The 19336-nt window shown below is 40.9% G+C and overlaps 1 protein-coding gene across 11 annotated transcripts in view; it reads right to left on the reverse strand.

Annotated features, from left to right (window-relative positions):
- ARHGEF9 (Cdc42 guanine nucleotide exchange factor 9) overlaps positions 1-19336 on the reverse strand; it is a 332248-nt gene that overhangs the window by 63295 nt on the left and 249617 nt on the right. For all 11 annotated transcript variants that reach the window (XM_070501918.1, XM_070501917.1, XM_070501916.1 and 8 more), the window contains 2 exons: positions 11980-12171; positions 2456-2635 (listed from right to left, as the gene is read on the reverse strand). In XM_070501918.1, coding sequence (XP_070358019.1) covers positions 2456-2635; positions 11980-12171 — 372 coding nt within the window. The remainder of the gene's footprint in view (positions 1-2455; positions 2636-11979; positions 12172-19336) is intronic.

The following is a 19336-nucleotide window of genomic DNA, read 5'->3' on the forward strand; positions in this document are numbered from 1 at the left end:
TATGATGATAGTTACACAACTATATACATTTGTTAAAACTCATGAAATTACACACTTAAAATTGGTGAATCTTATTATATGTAAATTATACCTAAACAAAGCTGATAAAAAACGAAATCATAGAGGGGCCAGCTCCGTGGTGTAGTGGTTAAGTTCAGCATACTCTGCTTCAGCAGCCCAGGCTTCCGTGGTCTGTCCCTGGGTTCAGACCTACACTGCTTGTCAGCCATGCTGTGGTGGCGACACACATATAAAGTAGCGGAAGACTGGCACAGATGTTAGCTCTAGGCTAATCTTCCTCAAGCAAAAAAAGAGGAAGATTGGCAACAGATGTTAGCTAGGGGCTAACTTTCCTCAGCAAAAACAAACAAACAAACAAGAAATCATAGAACTGCATAATAAAAGGGTAAACAATCCAATTTTTTTAAAAGGGCAAACTAATACATAAAAAAGGATAATACGCTATGATTAGGTAGGGTTTATCCTAGGAATACAACGTTCATTTAACATATGAAAATTGCTCAATCCAAATTCACCACATTAACAGATTAAAGGGTAAAAGCATATGATTATTTCAACAGATCAATGGTTCTTTTTGTCCCCCAGGGGACATGTGACAATGTCTGGAGAGATTTCTGGTTGTCACAACTGGGTGGTGGGTACTACTGGCATCCAGTCGATAGAGAACAGGAATGGGAATGCTGTTAAACACCCTACAATGCACAGGGCAGGCTCCAATTAAGAACCACCATTCTATATTCTACTTTCCCCACTCAACACTATGTTTACGATTTCTACACGCATTGCTATAAGGTACATACATCTAGTCTGTTGTTTCTTACTATATAATACCCCACAGTAAGCATCCCCCATGTTTCTCATCCATCCCTCAGTGATAAATCCCTAAGTTGCTTCTAACTGCATTCTACCACACACAACTCTGCCAGGCAATCAACAGCCTTGTAAGTGCTGCCTCATGGATCTCTGTGAGAATTTCTCTGGGATATTCAGGAATGGAACCACTAGGTCATATACATACTTAACTTTGATAAATAGTGTCCAAGTGCTTTCCAGAATGGCTGAACCAGTTTAAACAGTGTGCAGAAAAGAGTTAACATATTAGGCCTGATACTGTTATCCTTAGGAAGGCCTGCGTGAAAGGTTGGCCCTTGGCTGGCATCTTGGAAACTGACTCTTAAGAGGGTTCTCACCATTCCCTGACAAGAGTGGCTCATCATGCCTAAACTGTATATATAAACAATGTGGCTTATAACTGAATACCTGATTTCCTTCTGGGAGTCTGGAATTTTGATACAGGCGAGGCAGAAGATGCCTACATGACCAGCCCCTCATAAAAATCTTAGGCACTGAGTTCCTAATGAGTTTCCCTGGTAGACAACATTTCATATGTGTTGTCGCAACTCATTGCAAGGGGAATTAAGTCCATCCTGTGTGACTCCACTAGGAGAAGACTCTTGGAAGCTTGCAACTGGTTTCCTTTAGATTCTGCCCCATGTGCCTTTTCTTTTGGCTCATTTTGCTTTGTATCCTTTAGCTGTAATAAATCATAGCCATGAGTATGACTATATGCTGAGGTCTGTGAGTCCTTCTAGCAAATCACCACACATAGGGGTGGTCTTAGGGATATTCCCCCAACACACATTCCAATAAGCAAAGCAAGAGAATCTACAAGAAGACCTACTTTTAGCTGCACACATTTATGTGCCATTTGGATTTTTGTATCATGTGCACATATTACCTCTTTAGAAATAAACACTTTATAAAAAGGGTAAGAAGAGTTGTCAAAACAATTAGATCACTTGTGAATGAGACCCAAAAGATGTTAGAGAACCACAGAAGTTTACAGTGAAATCATATACTCCAGATGAGGAAGCCCAAAGAAAGTAAGAGACTTAACCAAAGTTATCCAGAAGTGATTACAGACACAGGACTCAAATCCTCACTCTCCTGTTTCCTAGTACTCCTTCCTCTAAGTCACATGACCCCTTTTCCCACACTTGTCACTTCCCCTACCCTAGCGCTCCCCCTAAATGCCTTGCTACTTTGTCTAATTTCATGCTGACCATGGTCTTTCCTATTTCTTAGATTCCTGGGTTCTTCATTCAGTGAATAGGTACAGAGTCTCTCCCAAAACACTGGGTCCCATGGAAACTGAACCCAACAGGAACAGAAAAGAGAAGCTGAAGAAAAATCCTACTGGTAACTGTCTGGAAGAAGAAAGAAAAGGGAGGGGAAGGGTAAAGAGAGTCCTAGGGCAAATCACAGTACCTTCCTAAGTTCCTCATACACTGGCAAGGGGGTCAACATCAGGGTCAGAGAGGAATCCAACCCCCATCACAGGACAAAGCAGCTGAGCAGGACCTGACAGCTCAGACACTCCTTCTATCACTTTCTAACCCCTCTCAAAACCCTCCCCAAAGTGGAAGATGCTTACGTGCTCCAGAAAGCAGGGTCCTATCTCGCTGAGGTGGGGGTCATCATTGTTGTACTGTTTCTCCAGGTCTCTCACGAAGCCCATCTGAAACCTGTAGATGTCTTCAATGTTCCCAAAGATCACCTTCAGTTGCTCATCGCTGAACATGTCCCTTCTCTTCCGACATTGCTTCAGGTAGCCCTGCAAACAAAGAAAAAGCCCAGGCTGAGAATGTCTCCAACTTCTCAAGGGCTTTACCACTTCCTAAGTACTTGGGAGCCTCATTTCAGTTCCATTAAATAGATAGGGAATAATCATTTCTATTTTTCATATGAGGAAATTGAGGTTTAGAGAAGGAAGTCACTCCACTAGTGAATAATTAAGAAAGCTGGATCTCAAGCAAAGGTCTTCAGAGTGCAAAGACTCCAGAGGATAGAGCTTTGCCCACCATGCTCTATGACAAGGACCCTAAAAGTCATAGGGCCCTTTCTCAGAAGCAGATTAAGCACAAACATTTTCACTCGTTTTAATACTTATTGGTTTAGCTGGATCCATTCACATCTCTCAAGTTCTATTTCTTATAGGATCAATCCAAAAGTTCTTAATAACATTGCTAATACTTTGGCAACAGAGGCCCAGGCAGGAAATCTTCTCAAAAGGGAACAGGATTTGACAAAACCAAACCATTCCTTAAAGAGAATGCCTTAGCCATTTTAGGTAGCTGGCCAGGAGAGACTGTTTAAATGAGCTCAGCCAACATGCTTACAAGTGCCCAGGCATGGTGTTTTTAACAGGGTAAGTGTTTACGATACATTTGTGAATAAATGGATGAATTACTACAGCTAGCCATCGAAGAAAGGGAAGAATCAATGAAAGAGATTTTTAGTCTGATAAGAGAGCACTGAGATAACAACCAGACTCAAGGCACATTATAAGTCAGGGCGAAAAAAAAACAGTCATCGTCTTCCATTCTGAACCTACTTGTATAAATAATTAACTAATGGCCACTGTCCTCATTAAAAATCATTAGCACGTGAAAATGTTCTTGGTGAGAATGAATTATGGTCATCTGCTTTCGTCTAAAAGCTAAATGCAATTTTCATAATACCTTTCTTAAGTGTTGAGCCCCTAATGCGGTGCATTGCAGTGACTGACTTACCACTTCTGGCCCTGTCTCTACCTCCATTTTCTCTCCCATAACATAGCTTCCAATGAGGTTATCTAGGCATACTCCAGAAAGATACTCATACCTGGCTTCAATGCCCTTTACCACCTCCTACCAAAATCAGTTCATTTCCCTTATCTCTCCTTACCCTCCAATTCAGCCATTAATTAGTAAGTGTCTTTCAACAGTTTGCAAATTAATAGTCTGTGCCTGTGTTGATATTTACTTAACTAATGGCTGCTGCCTTCATTGACCGACATGCTCAAGATGTCCCGCATTCATTCATATCCAATTCCTGACCAGGAAGACACCCTCTATTCCCAGAATACCCTTGTAGTTCTGCTCCTTTTACTGAAGTAGCTCCCAAAATTGTGCCTTCCTAGAAAGATTTCCTTGACTAATCGGGAGAGAGGCAATCAACTGCTGTAGGTCCCTCCATGCCTAATATATTCCAGGATTTGCTTTTCTGTCTCTCTCCCTTCACTTCCTCCTTCTTGCTTTCTCTTTCTCACCCTATCACCTTTGGAAGTGTCTTAGCTACAGTGGAGCAGGGAAAGCAGTGAGCATATCATCTGGCAGGAACTTTTCATCTTGACATTAGACAAGGGGGTAGAGACTTCCTCACTCCTGCTCCCACTTTTTATCCCCTAAGGTAGGCCTGTGAGCACAGCTGGAAAAAATTGGCAACAATGTCACATTAGCATGTCATTTCAGGGTAAGTAATAGGTATTGGTGAATGACCACACTGGGAGACAGAAGAAGCCAGCCTGGACAGCTCATTCATGCCCTGAGAAGCCAGTTCAGGAAACACTTAATAGTTTCGTTCACTGCTCCCATTTGAAAGGTCTCAGGGAAGGAACAAATTACCATCAAATCCCCAAAGTGCAGCAAGGATGCTAGATCTCAACATCAGTACGGAATATGATAAAATGAAAAAGAAGAAAAAAGTGGGCTCGGGAAAAGAAAGAACAGATAGAGATGTCAGTGCAGCTTCCTAACTTCTCAAAAATGCTATTCATTGCTATTGTCAAGGACATCATTTTCTTTTTATTGCATTATGTGTGTTGTAGCAAGGGAACATTAAGCTATATATTATGAGAAATGTAACTGCCCACAGGATGGTGGAACCCTAGAGTGTTTTGTCAACTATTTTTCTTTAAAGCTAATGCCAGATTATAAACATATTCTGGCACATTTAGCTTGATGTAATATTACATAGCCATTAAAAATAATGATTAAGAAGACGTTCTAGAAACATAGACAAGTATTCATTATACAACATTAAAAAGCAGAACACAAAATGGTATGTCACTATGATTATGACTCTATAAATAAACATACATATGGACAGAGTTGATGGAATTATGCAAAAGTGAAAACAGTTCTGTTATATTTGGTGGATTCTGGCTGATTTTTTTTCTATTTTCAAACTTCCTCTAATGCTGTTTTATAATTGTCTTTATGATAAAAAATGTGAAAAAGGTCTTTGCCAGACAGTGTAAAGAAAATATAGCCTCAAGAAGGCTGCCTTGAGCACAATATTATCAAGAAAAGGGGGAGAATCCAATGTCTTCTCAAAATCTCCAGTCCTAGTGTTTAAGACACATGACTTGCTGAAGGGATTACAAATAATAGATAGAAACTGCCCTTATCAAGGAAATAAGAGATAGGACATAAGAATATGGGAGTAGTCAGAGAACCCCAAGATATCACCATTAGCCCCCACACCACACAACAGCCTAGGCTTCTGAGGGAAGAAAGGCCAGGTGAGATGACTAGTTCCCTGGAGATTTGCTTTTATTTTTCATCCCCTTCCTTTGGCTGACCTGGTAATTATACCAAATTTTCCACAGTAACGATTAAAAGAGTCTTGGCTTAGGGGTCAATCAATATTTGTTTCTTCTCATTCACTCATTTTTGAGGGTACATAAGTTTAAGATGAGGTGGCAGTGGAATGAATGCTAAAAAACCTAATGCCATTTTAAGTTAGGGAAGAAGAAGGAACAGATTGAGAGGGTGCAATGAAAGAAGTAATACGAAGGTAGTCACATCACTGCAGGAGAGCAGCACTCAATTCTGAACCCTGTTTTCAGAGGAACATGGAAGAAAAAATACAAAGCCAGAGGAGAGAATGCAGGATAGAGAGGGGCCTGAAAAGCAACACAATGAAGAATGGTGGAAGGAGCCAGCACTGTTTGTCCTGGAGAAGAGAAGATTCAGGGGGCCTCTGAAGGCCTGTCACCGAGCAGAGGGAGCAGAAGGTGTCTGTGGTTCTTACTGTCAAGCATGCTTCAAACACCTTCTAACCCAATCTGAATGGTAAGAGAGAATGGGGTGATAAGGCAGTAGGTGTAAACTGATTTAAAAGAGGCAGTTTCTGAGAGCCTCACCTCCGCCTCCTAGGAGTTAAGTGGGCACGGGTGGGAAGGGAGGCAACAATTCTTAACAGTAGTAAGACGTAACAGTAGTAAGTAGTAAGAAGTAGTTAAAAATACTGTGGGACTTATCAAATCAATCACCATTGCCACAAATTAGCCTTGGAATTGCCATGGTAACAGTCAAGAAAGGTTGTCTATCTATTTCACTGTGTTCTTAAATCCACATGGTTGATCTAGAAGTCTAGATATAGTTCATTAGGCTAGAATTGGTGCCTTGATATGGGATACAAACCATAAGCCATGTTCTCCAGGGAAGATCTCCAAAGAGCACAGGGAAATAAGATGGATCAAAGCACCTCTGGATCACTGAGGTTTTGAGTAACCCTTTAGGGAAAGGCCCTCATATGGGCCTCAGTGTCTCCACCTCTAAAATTCATATATCGTAAAAGATTTCCAGGGCCCCTTTCAGTTCTGACTTTCTAGAGATTTCATATATTGTTTTTCCTGGAAGCCTGATGCCTGATAGGAGACCTGATAAACATCTTGAAAATAATTTTAAGAAAATCAGGTAATGATGACCATAGTTGTCCTGCGCACAGCTGTACCTCCAGAGTTTAATACAGTACCTGGAATATAGTTGCTGTTCAATAAATATATGTTGAAGAAATGCAAAATGACTAGCTCTTTTCATGATAATGATGAAAAAAGGTAAGTTAGAAGCAGAATGTTTAACTTGGTGGTTTTCTTTTCTTTTCTTCTTTCCCTTTTTGGGCCAGGAAATTCTTTTTTCAAATGAAATAAAATCATTAAAAAAACAAGAGAATGACAGAAAGAAGATATTTGCAAAATAGAAAACTGACAAGGGATTAATATTTGGAATATATAAGGAACTCCTGTAAACCAGCCAAAAAATTATGAGAAACTCCAGGAAAATGGACAAACGATAGGAACAGAGCCTGGAGTGTCCACGTGGTATGGATGGGTAGGGCCTAGGGCAGCCAGAAACCCCTGGGCTTGTCACTTCAGGCTGATGAGCTGTCTCATCCCTTTAGCTTAGTATGCTATACAAAATTACTGTTTTATAAAATGTGTTATTTCCTATGTGTATGCCAAGATTTAAAGACAATTGGGAAACATCAGTATAGTCAATTTACAGAAAGGAAAACCCAAATGGCTAATAAGTTTGAAGACCCCAGGCTTAAACATATCAAATGGAAATGACTTGAAGCTATAGCATAATAGACTCAATTAGGCCCTAGCAAGAATTTCTTGGTGGTAAAGGGTATGAGACACTAATACAAATGACTGAGGAAAGCTAGTCCATCTTCTCTGGAGGCAGTGGAAGACAGAATTTATTTCAAAGGTATGGGATGACAGATTATCTTCCTCAAGAGAGTCTGACAAAGCAACTTTATAAGACATCTTTAGCTTTGCTTGTCCTGTGTTTCAGTTTCCCTGAGTATAATATGAGGTCTAAGGTTACAAGAGGTAATACCACCAACCATTTGTCAAGGTGACCTAGAACTGAGCTAAGGCTCTTTTATTCTACTGTCTGGATTTGGAAAGAAGAATGTCATCTTTTGCAGAAAACTCATTTAAAAAGATCTTTTATCAGGGCTGGCCCCATGGCCGAGTGGTTAAGTTTTCATGCTCCACTTCAGTGACCCAGGGTTTCACCAGTTCGAATCCTGCACGTGGACATGGCACTGCCCATCAGGCCACGCTGAGGTGGTGTCTCACATGCCACAACTAGAAGGACCTACAACTAGAATATACAACTATGTACTGGGGGGCTTTGGGGAGAAGAAGAAGAAGAAAAAAAGAAGATTGGCAACAGATGTTAGTTCAGGTGCCAATCTTTAAAAAAAAATGATCTTTTCTCTTACTGGCCTCAATGATTTTGATAATAATCACTTTATTTCTATTTCTTAGTTTTTAAAATGAGGGTATAGTAACTTAAATGTTTGTAAAGCACTTTCTGCTCCTAGGAGTAAAAAATTATATATATTCTCTAACAGACAGTGACTTTTTTCTATACTGAATGCAGTGTCCCCCATTTATCCTTCAACAGCACAAGAGTGGGAAGTATTCAGAGATCTTCTTTAACCTATAGAAAGAGTAGATTATGCCATGTTAACACATTCATGCCTAAGATGTGCCTCCATGAGTACCAAGGACGAAACGGCAGAAAATGCAGATGTATCCTGGATCTCTACCACAGCTTTCTCTAGTGAGAGCATATCTAGATAGTACAGAATCAGAAAAAGTAAGATCCAGACAGCCCTTCAAGATCAACTCTTTAGAGTTGAGGAACAAGGCCCAAAATGGAAAAGACTCACCTGGGGTTTCTCAGTCAGTCAGTAACCAAGGTGGGACCTGAACCTGAGACTCACGATTTTGAGTCTGGTGTTCTTTCTAATAAACCATATTGCTCCTTACAGCTTTTGGTTTAGAAGTGATACAACTCTGGGCTAAAATACTGTCTTCTGGCTCAGTTTCCTCCACTTCTCTTTTGCTCTAGCTAAACCTTCCTTTGACACCTGTGGTTTCAGGGTGGGACAAAGAGACATTTCCCATTTAAACCCTTAACTTCAACACCAAGAATAATTGAGACATACAGAACCAGCAGATTGCCAGCAAGAGCTTGGCTTGGGTTGGCTGGATTGGATAAGTCCTCAAAGCAGGGACATAGAACTTCCTCTTCTGGAAAGATAAATACTTCCATTGCTGTCTTGAGCCTGTGCCCTGCAGGAAGAGGCCAACATATTTGGGAGCTGGGAACAGAAGAGTCCTTCTAAGACTAAAGAACTCCCACTGGGCCAGTGCCTGAGAACAACAGGAAAGTAATTTTGCCTCTTAGAGACTCAGTCTATTGATCTAGAAAATAGGAATAACAATCATAACTTTTGAACTGTCTGAAAATCAAATGGCATAAGATGTGAATGTACTTTGCTGAAGTAGTACCTGCATGTGAGAACTTATATTTAATTCTGTCAACAATATTTATTGAGCATCAACCATGTGCCAGGCACTGTGCTAGGTGTTTTGGATGTATCAGTAAATCAACAGGTGAAAACACATATCCCTCGTGGAATTTACTTTCTAGTAGGGGAGATGGACAATAAACAAAAGCTATGAGGGAAATATATAATACGTCAGATAGCAATAAGTGCAATAGAGGAAAATAAAGCAGGAAAGGGGGAGAGATAGCACAAAGTTACAATTTTAAATAGAATGGTCAGGAAAGGTCTCAAGTCAAAGGTGATATTGGGGTAAAGACTTGAAGGAGGTGATGAAGGGAGCCATGTAGACATCTGGGGGAGGCGAGTTCTAGGCAGAGGGAAAAGTCAATGCAAAGGCTGGGAGCGGGGAGCATGCCAAGAATTTTTAAGGAATAGAAATAGGCCAGTGTGGCTGGAGTAGTGAGAGCATGTGGGAAAGGAGCAAGAGATGAAGTCACTGGGGTAAGAAAGGGTTGATCACACAAGGCTTTGTAAGTAATAATGACAACTTTGGCTTTTACTCAAGGAGAAATGGTGAGCCATTGGAGGGTTTCAAGCAGAGGAGTGATATGACCTGACTTAGGTCTTGACAGCATCCCTCAGCTGTCAGGTAAAGAACAGACTGTACTTACTAGTATTACAGATCCTATGACATTGTAAGACAGCTATCATTTTATTTATTTATTTATTTACTTATTTTTTGAGGAAGATTAGCCCTGAGCTAACTACTGCCAGTCCTCCTCTTTTTGCTGAGGAAGCCTGGCCCTGAGCTAACATCCGTGCCCATCTTCCTCTACTTTTTTATATGTGGGACGCCTACCACAGCATGGCTTGTGAAGCAGTGCCATGTCTGCACCTGGGATCCAAACTGGTGAACCCTGGGCCACCGAGAAGCGGAATGTGTGAACTTAACCACTGTGCCACCGGGCCGGCCCTGACAGCTATCATTTTACAGCAGTGCTCCTCAAACTTTAATATGTATTGTAAGTCAAATGGCAACATTGTTAAAATGCAGATTTGAAGTCAGTAGGTCTGGAGTGAAGCTAAAGATTCTTCATGTCTAACAAGCTCCCTGGTGATTCAGATGTTGCTGATCCAGGACAGAATACTTTGAGGGTAGGAACTATGTCCAGGGACTGGCATGGAACAGAACTCCACTAAATGTTTGCTGAATGAATGACATAGCAGTGGTTTGATACCCAATGCCACATAGCACATTCCAGAAGGTAATTTTTTTAAGTATCAGCCATTTGTGTGAAGATAGAGGGAAGAGAAAAAAAGAGAGACATAGATGGATGGGTGAACAGAAGAAAGGGGAGGGGAAAGAAATGAAAACTACCTTTTTCAAAATACTTGCAATATTATGTTTAATTTCCTCAATAAACTTAAGAGGTAAGTACAATGAAGCCGACTAGACAAATCAAAAAAATCGAAGGTCAGAGAAGTTAAGGGGCAACTTCAAGGCCACAGGGTTAATTAGTGACTAAGTTAGGATGTGAAAGTGAGCACCCCATGTCCCCAGAGCCCTTGTTCTTTCCACTCTACCTTACTGCCTCACAGAAAGGGGAGATAACCTTCAATCTTCCTGGGAGGGGTGAGAAAATGAGTTGAGGTGAAGAAAGTTAAGGCCCACAGTCTTTGGCTATGACATTTCCATAGCTGCGCTATCCAGTGTGGTTGCCATTAGTCACATGTGGCTATTTAAACTAAAAGTAAATAAAATTTAAAATTCCATTTCTCAGTCACACTAGCCATGTCTCAAGTGCTCAATAGCCACATATGGCTGGCTAGTGGCTACTGTATTGTGGAGAGCAGATACAGAACATTTTTATTACTGCAGGAAGTTCCATTGGGCAGCACTGTTCTAAAGAAACAAGAAGTTTAAAAAATGTTAGAGCTCTACTATTAACTCCAGAGTAGGCCCTGGCCCCACCGAAAAGGGCTGGGGGACAGAAAGTAGGACCTCATCCCTCAGCTGGAAGGAAAGGGATAAAATATTCAAAGTTGAGTTTTCCCTGGGTCAAGGAGAATGCTATAGTGTGTGTGTGTGTGAGAGAGAGAGAGAGAGACAGAGAGAGAGAGAGAGACAGAGAGAGAGAGAGAGAGAGAGAGAGAAACAGAGAGAGAGAGAGAGACAGAGAGAGAAATCCTTTAAAAGCATTCTTTTCTCCATTTCCCATTGGTTCTCCCAAACCGTTTAGTAAAATGTCCTTTGAAAATGCCAACTTGTCTCTGCTGAGCTCAAGGGAGTATGAGGAAAAGAGTTCTCATCCTCACTCAGGTCAAAAAGATGGAAAGGATGGAGTTAATGAATGTGGAATCACAGCCTCTGGATGCCAAAGTCACATAGTGAAGGAGCTGAGACTTGTCCACCCAGCCTTTATCTCCTACAGATACCTCTCCCTAAACTATTTTCTGCTCAAAGCCAAAACCAGTATTCTTCAAGTGAGGGAGAAAGACCAGCAGCATCAGTATCACCAGGGATGCTTGTTATACATAGCGATGCTTGTGCTTTACCCCAGACTGAGAATTCACAACTTTGGGGATGGTAGAAGGGGGCTGGAATCTGCATGTTTAGCAAGCTCCCCCAGGGACTCTGGTGCATATTCAAGTTTGTGAACCACTAGCTTGGAGGGAGATGTGTTTTTGCTTTAATGAATGAGGTCAGGTCCTTACACTGGGTGGCAACAACTGGGTCAGAAGCCAAGAGGATAGGCGTAGATATTCAGGGGAGGGAGAGATGCAGAGAGAGAGAGAGACAGACAGAATATAAAAGTTATACAGGCAAGTAGACAGAGAAAAGGAGAGAGACAGAGAGACTGAGAAGCCCCAAGGGAGCAGTTTCAACCACTGAAAAGCATAAAGGAGACCAGTCCAGCTGCTCTTTCCAACATCTTGGGACTATTACAATTAGGGCCCAGGGGAGTTGTCAGGTCTTCATGGAAGTGCCCTCTACTCCACCCTGAGTATCCCCACATGCACTATCATAGCTGGGCCTACCTCACAAATGTCCTTGAGGTGCTTGATGTAATGACGTTCGGTGCTCATGATCTCATTGATGACATTGGCCCGCATCTGGTCCCGGTTCTGTAGTGGCCGGCCCAGACAAAGGCAGTCTGAGTTGGGGTCCAGGTGCCCATTCTGCACATCACTGGGCCCTTCCTCCACTCCATCCTCCTGGTTCACCCAGAGCTGTGGAAGTAGACAGAAGAATAATAATGAATTATCTTTCTTCTCTGAAAAGTTTCCAGCCAAGTAGAAAAAGAATAAGCTAAACTCTTCAGGTATTCAGAGAGCCTTCAACCAGAGGCCCCTGGAAACTGAATCTCAGGCCTAGCTTTAGAGACTTGCTGGTCCTATGCATGAGTATAATCCTCTCTAGGCCTCTGGTGACCTATCTGTAAAATGGAGGATGGGGAAAGGTAGGACTAAATCATCTCTAAGAGACTTAGCTAAAAAGGTTTCAGATGAGAGAAGAGTTACAGCAAGCAGAAGTCATTCATGCTGGTGCCTATCTAGGCAGCACAGCTGGATCAAAAAAAATGATTAAGCTATATATCTTGGGTGCCACAGCTGGATTATGGGATTATCAATACCTACGAGCATGGAGACCAAAGTTGGATACTGGAGTGAGCATCTCAAAACCAGGGCCTTCAGTGTTGATTTCCATCAAAGGATATACAATTAATCATTAAAATTTGACTGTAAAATTCCTTAGATATGCAAAGATCTCTAATTCCTCAAATTTGGAGTGAAGATGGCAGAATGTTCCCATACCACATAATAGCAACAGCTGTTGATTGGGCACTTACTATACACTAGCCACTATGATAAGAGCTGTCAATGAACTGTATTATTCAGTCTTGCTAGACAGGTGCCATTTTTACCACAATTTCATAGAAGAGGAGACTGAGGCTCAGAAAAGTTAAGAAACTTGTCCAAGTCACACAGTTAGGAAGCAGAGGAACTGGGATAGGAGCCAGTCTGATTCCAGAGCCTGTGATTTTAACCACTGTGCTAGCACATTTGTGCCTCTGGTTCTAAGGGAAACAGGAAAACAGTACGGAAGCGCTTGGGCTTATGTAAGCTGAGAATTATCAGAATCATCAAAAATGGGCACAGTTAGCAGAGGGTGAAACTATCCATTCCAAACCATGAAGGCAAAGGGATGTAGAAAAAAATCTCCTTTAGGGAGGCTGGGTGAGATGTTTCTGGATCTGGGATGACATAGCTTAAATCAGGGAGACGGCTCATTTCACCCCAGTCCTAGGAGGGAGGAAAACCAGAGGGAGGGGAGAAAAAGAAGCGTGGGACCTTAAGAAGAGTGGTAAAATCTGCCAGGAGAATTAGCCAAAGAGCTTGCCAGTTGTCTCAACAGCTTTAAGCAACAATCCATCTTTTTCCTTCCATAACCCCTAGTTTTTTCCATATTCCTGCCTCAAGAAGCTGAGATCAAGCAATTTAAGTACATCCTGATTTCTGCCACCAGATAAGTCTGATGGTGGGTGGCCTTAGGGGGACAGAGGCTTCAGGATGGAGCTAGAAGGAACAATAGTTACTTCACAACTCTGTGTGTTCTACTCTCTACCTTTGCCTCAGAGAAGGTGGGGAGCATGGTTACCACCCAGTGAACCTAGAGATGTAACCAGTATATATTCTACTTATTTGCCACAGGCCAAAGCAAGTAGGGCTCACTCTATTTTAATGCATTTTGCATACAAGCCAAATGTGAAAACCTCTGCAAATGCTCTATTGAAAATTTCTTTCCAGCTTCCAAAGGTCAGTGTTGTGTTTTCAATATGCTAATAGCTGCCCTTTACTACAATCAACAGGCAATGATGAGGGATGATTATTCAAGGAACAGATATTTTCAAAAAGGTGATTCTAGGAGGTGAGGTCAGCATCATGGCAGAGTAAGTTGTCCCCTTTGTCTCTCCCCTCTAAGTTACAACTAAATGGACAATCATTAATCAACAGAGAATTTCCTACATAGCATGATAGGACACCTGAGAGATCCATGCAGCCATACATTTGAAGGTGGATGGACTGCATCCCTGGGAAACAGTGGAACTAGGTGAGCGGATCCATCTCCTTCCCTGGTGGCACTGACCCAGGACACCTGACCTCACATAGTGGCCTACATGACTGTAAGAGGAGGCAGAGGCAGCCCAGCCTACACACAAATGCTTTCAGAGTGGTACCTGGCTTGCAGGAGAGCCCACCATGCTGCAGCAGCACTACTCATGGGAATGCTCCCCACCAAGTGGTGGCAGGTCAGCCCCCACAAAGGAGCCCTGCCCACAAAGTGCAGCAGCTCAGCCAAACAGCCCGTAAGAACATAACTGGCCTGTATGTGAAAGAAAGCATCCCTCCCACCTAATGTGGAGAAAAGGGAACCCTCATATACTGCTGGTGGGAATGCAAACTGGTGCAGCCACTATGGAAAACAGTATGGAGATTTCTCAAAAGTTTAAAAATAGAAATACCATATGATCCAGCTATCCCACTACTGGGTCTTTATCCGAAGAACTTGAAATCAACAATTCAAAGAGACTTATGCACCCCTATGTTCATGCAGCATTATCCACAATAGCCAAGATGTGGAAGCAACCCAAGTCTCCATCGACTGATGAATGGATAAAGATGTGGTATGTAAATAAAATGGAATACTACTCACCCATAAAAAAGACAAAATTGTCTCATATGAAACAACATGGATGGACCTTGTGGGTATTGTATTAAGCAAAATAAGCTAGACAAAGAGAAACACCACATGATTTCACTCATACGTGTAAGATAAACAGACACATGGATAAAGAGAACAGATTAATAATTACCAGAGGGGAAGGAGTTGGGGGTGGGCAAAAGGGGTAAAGAAGCACATATCTATGGTGATGGATAAAAATTATACTATTGGTGGTGAGCATGATGCAGTCTATACAGAAACTGATAAATAATAATGTACACCTGAAATTAGACAATGTTATAAACCATTATGACCTCAATAAAATAACTGAAAAAAATAAAGAAGATAATATGATATTTAATCCAGTGCTTGAGCACACAAACAAAAGAAAAACAACAAAAAAGAAAGTGTCCTTCCTGCCTAGTGCACAGCTCAGATGGTCCCATGCTGAGTGCAGTGGCCCTGCCTGCACAAGAGCAACCTACTGGCAGAGGACAGAGGCCCCACATGTGTGTGTGTGTGTGTGTGTGTGTGTGTGCGTGCACGCATGCACGCGTGACCTTCCGAGCAGCTGTGGCCAGCCCATGCAAACACAGAGCAGCCCTACGGGCACAACTTCCAGCAGATGGGGCGGGATTAGAAAACATGATTCCTGTAACCCACTAGCAGTGGCAGGTGGAAACTGACCTGACACTACCACAAATGTGCCTGCAAAGGACCAATCCATCAAACACCATGAAGAACTACAGTAAAACTTCAGAGCAGATGGAAAATGACAAGGGTCTGGAAACCAATCCTGAAGTCACAGAAATTTACAATCCAAATGACAGAGAATTCAAAATAGTTGCCATAAAGAAACTCAACAAGTTATAAGCAAACTCAGAAAGATAGTTCAATGAGCTCAGGAATAACATTAATGAGCAGAAGGACTACTTTACCAAAGAGATTGAAGCTCAAAAAGAAAAACCAAACAGAAATTCTGGATATGAAGAACACAATTAATGAGTTAAAAATAATCTAGGGGCTGGCCCCATAGCTGAGTTGTTCAAGTTCCACATGCTCCATTTTGCTGGCCCAGGCTTCATGGGTTTGGATTGCAGGTGCAAACCTACTCCATTCATCAGCCATGCCATACAAGCATCCACATACAAAGTACAGGGACATTGGCACAGATGTTAGCTCAGGGCTAGTCTTCTTCAAGCATAAAAAGAAGAGGATTAGCAATGGATGTTAGCGCAGGGCAAATCTTCCTCACACACACAAATAATAATAATAATAATAATAATAATGTAGAAACCATAAAAAATAGAGCTGACGTTATGATGGATAGAGTTGGTGATTTAGAGGATAAAATTACAGAAATGCTTCAGGTGGAGAAGAGAGAATTAAAACTTAAAAAAAAAAGAAGAGGTTCCTTGAGAAATATCAGACTCAATGAGGAAAAGCAACACAAGGATTATAGGTATTCCAGAGGGAGAAGGGGGGCAGAAAGGAGCAGAGAGTTTGTTCAAAGAAATAATAGCTGAGAACTTCCCAAACCTTGGGAAGGAACTGGGCATACAAGTATATGAAGCTAAAAGAACTCTTAATTACATCAATGCAAAAAGCCATTTTCTAAGGCATATAATGTTAAAACTGGCCAAAGTCAATGACAAAGAAAAAATATTAAGGGCAGCAAGGTGGAAGAAAATAACCTACAAAGGAACTCCTATCAGGCTTTTAGCAGATTTCTCAGCAGCAACCTTACAGGCGAGGAGAGAATGGAATGATATATTCAAAATACTGAAATACAAAAACTTTTAGCCAAGCATACTCTATCCAGTGAAACTATCCTTCAGATATGATGGAGAAATAAAAACTTTCCCAGATGAACAAAAGTTGAGGGAGTTCAACACCACCAAGCCTGTCTTACAAGAAATGTTGAAAGCTGACCTCCCATATGAAAATAAAAAGCAAAGATTTAAAAAATACTGAGGGGCCAGCTCAGTGGTATAGTAGTTAAGTTTGGCATGCTCCATTTCAGTGGCCTGGGTTCATGGATTTGGATCCCAAGCATAGACATACACCACTCATCAGCCATGCTGTGGTGGTGACCCACATATAAAGTGGAGGAAGATTGGTACAGATGTTAGCTCAGGGCTAATCTTCCTCAAGCAAAAGAAAAAAAAAGGAAGATTGGCAACAGATGTTAGTTCAGGGCTAATCTTCCTCAGTAAAACAACAACAACAATAAAAACATTGAGCAAGGAGATAGACAGACAGATACAATCAGAAAATTGGAGCTCTACATAAAAATAGGTTAGTAAACACTTAATTATAATATAAAAGATAAAGGGAAAGAAAGCATCAGAAATAACCATAAACACCTCAATTTAGTCACAAACTCACAACACAACAAAGAACAATTTGTGATAACAATAACATAGAAGGGGAAGAGGAAATGGATGGAACCTGCTTAAGCTAATGGAGATAAGAGGCTATCAGAAAATGGACTATCTCACCTAAAAGATCTTTTATACTAACCTCATGGTAACTACTAGACAAAAAATCAGAGCACAGATACAAATCATAAATAAAGAGAAGACCATCACAGAAAATCACCAAACTGAAATAGCAGTCAGAAATACAAGGGAAAAGAAATAATGGAAATATAGGACAACCAGAAAACAAGAGATAAAACGGCAGTATTAAGCCCTCAAATATCTATAATCACTCAAAATGTAAGTGGATTGAATTATCCAATCAAAACACACAAAGTGGCTGGATGGATTAAAAAACAAGACCCAACAATCTGCTGCCTCCAAGAAAGACACCTCAGCTCTAAAGATAAACAAGGCTCAGAGTGAAGGGATGGAATATGATACTCTAAGCTAATGGAAAGCAAAAAAAAGCAAGAGTTGCCATATTTATCTCAGACAAAGTAGACTTCAGGAAAAGAAGACAATGAGAGACAAAGAGGTGCAGTATATAATGATAAATGGGACATTCCACCAAGAGGACATAACAGATGTGAATATATATGTGCCTAACACAGGAGCACCAAAGTATATAAAGCAACTATTAACAGACCTAAAGGGAGAAATTGACAGCAACACACTAATAGGGGATCTCAACATCCCACTTTCATCAACAGATAGATCATCTAGACAGAAGTTCAACAAGGAAACATTGCCCCTAAATGAAATACTAACCAGATGGACTTAACGTATATAGAGAGAACTTTCCATCCAAAAACAGCAGAATAAACATTCTTCTCAAATGGACATGGAACATTGTCAAAGATAGATATGTTGGGAAACAAGGCAAGCCTCAATAAATTTAAGAAGATTGAAATCATATCAAGCATCCTTTTTTTTTTTTTGCTTTTTCTCCCTAAATACCCCCAGTACTTAGCTGCACTGCACATTTTAGTTGTGGGTCTTTCTAGTTGTGTCATGTGGGATGCCACCTCAACAAGGCCTGATGAGCGGTGCCATGTCCACACCCAGGATCTGAACTGGTGAAACCCTGGGCTGCTGAAGGGTAGCACATGAACTTAACCACTCGGCCATGGGGCTGGCCCCTCAAGCATCTTTTCTGACTGCAATGCTATGAAACTGGAAGTTGACAACAAGCAAAAACCTGGGACAATCACAAATATATGGAGACTAAACAACATGCTACTTAACACTCATTGGATCAATGAAGAAATCAAAGGAGAAATCAAAAAATATCTGGAGACAAATGTAAATGAAAACATAACATACCAACTCTTACTCGATGCAGCAAAAGCAGTACTAAGAGGGAAATTTATAGCAATATAGGCCCATCTCAACAAATAAGAAAAGCCTCAAATAAGTAAACTTAAACTCCATCTAACACAACTAGAAAAAGAAGAGCAATAAAAGCCCAAAGTCAGAAAAAGGAGGGAAATAATAAAAATTAGAGCAGAAATTAATAAAATAGAGACTTAAAAAAAACAGTAGAAAGGATCAATGACACTAAAGCCTGGTTCTTTGAGAAGATAAACAAAACTGACAAACTCCTAGCCAAATTCACTAAGAAATAAAGAGAGAAGGCTCAACTAAATAAAACCAGAAATGAAAGAGAAGAAATTACAATGGATACCACAGAAATACAAAGGATTATAAGAGAATACTATGAAAAACGATATGCCAACAAATTGGATAACCTCGAAGAAATGGATAAATTCTTAGACTCATACAACCTCCAAAAAGTGAACTGGGAAGATTTAGAGAATCTGAAGAGAGCAATCAAAAGTAAAGGGATTGTTATGGTAATCTCATCGTCCCAGAAAACAAAACTTCAGGACCAGATGACTTCTCTGGAGAATTCTACCAAACATTCAAAGAAGATTTAATACCTATCTTTCTCAAACAATTCCAAAAATTTAAAAAGACAGAACACTTCTTAACTCATTCTATGAGGCCAACATTACCCTGGTACACAAACCAGACAAGGACAACACAAAGAAGGAAAATTACATGCCCATATCACTGATGAACATAGATGTAAAACTCTTCAACAAAATACTGGAAAATCGAATACAGCAATACATTGAAAGGATCATACATCACAATCAAGTGGCATTTATACTAGGGATGCAGGGATAGTTCAACATCCGCAAATCAATCAATGTGATACACCACATTAACAAAATGAGGAATAAAA

The sequence above is a fragment of the Equus asinus genome, chromosome X, assembly GCF_041296235.1.
Source record: "Equus asinus isolate D_3611 breed Donkey chromosome X, EquAss-T2T_v2, whole genome shotgun sequence".
Lineage (NCBI taxonomy): Eukaryota > Metazoa > Chordata > Mammalia > Perissodactyla > Equidae > Equus > Equus asinus.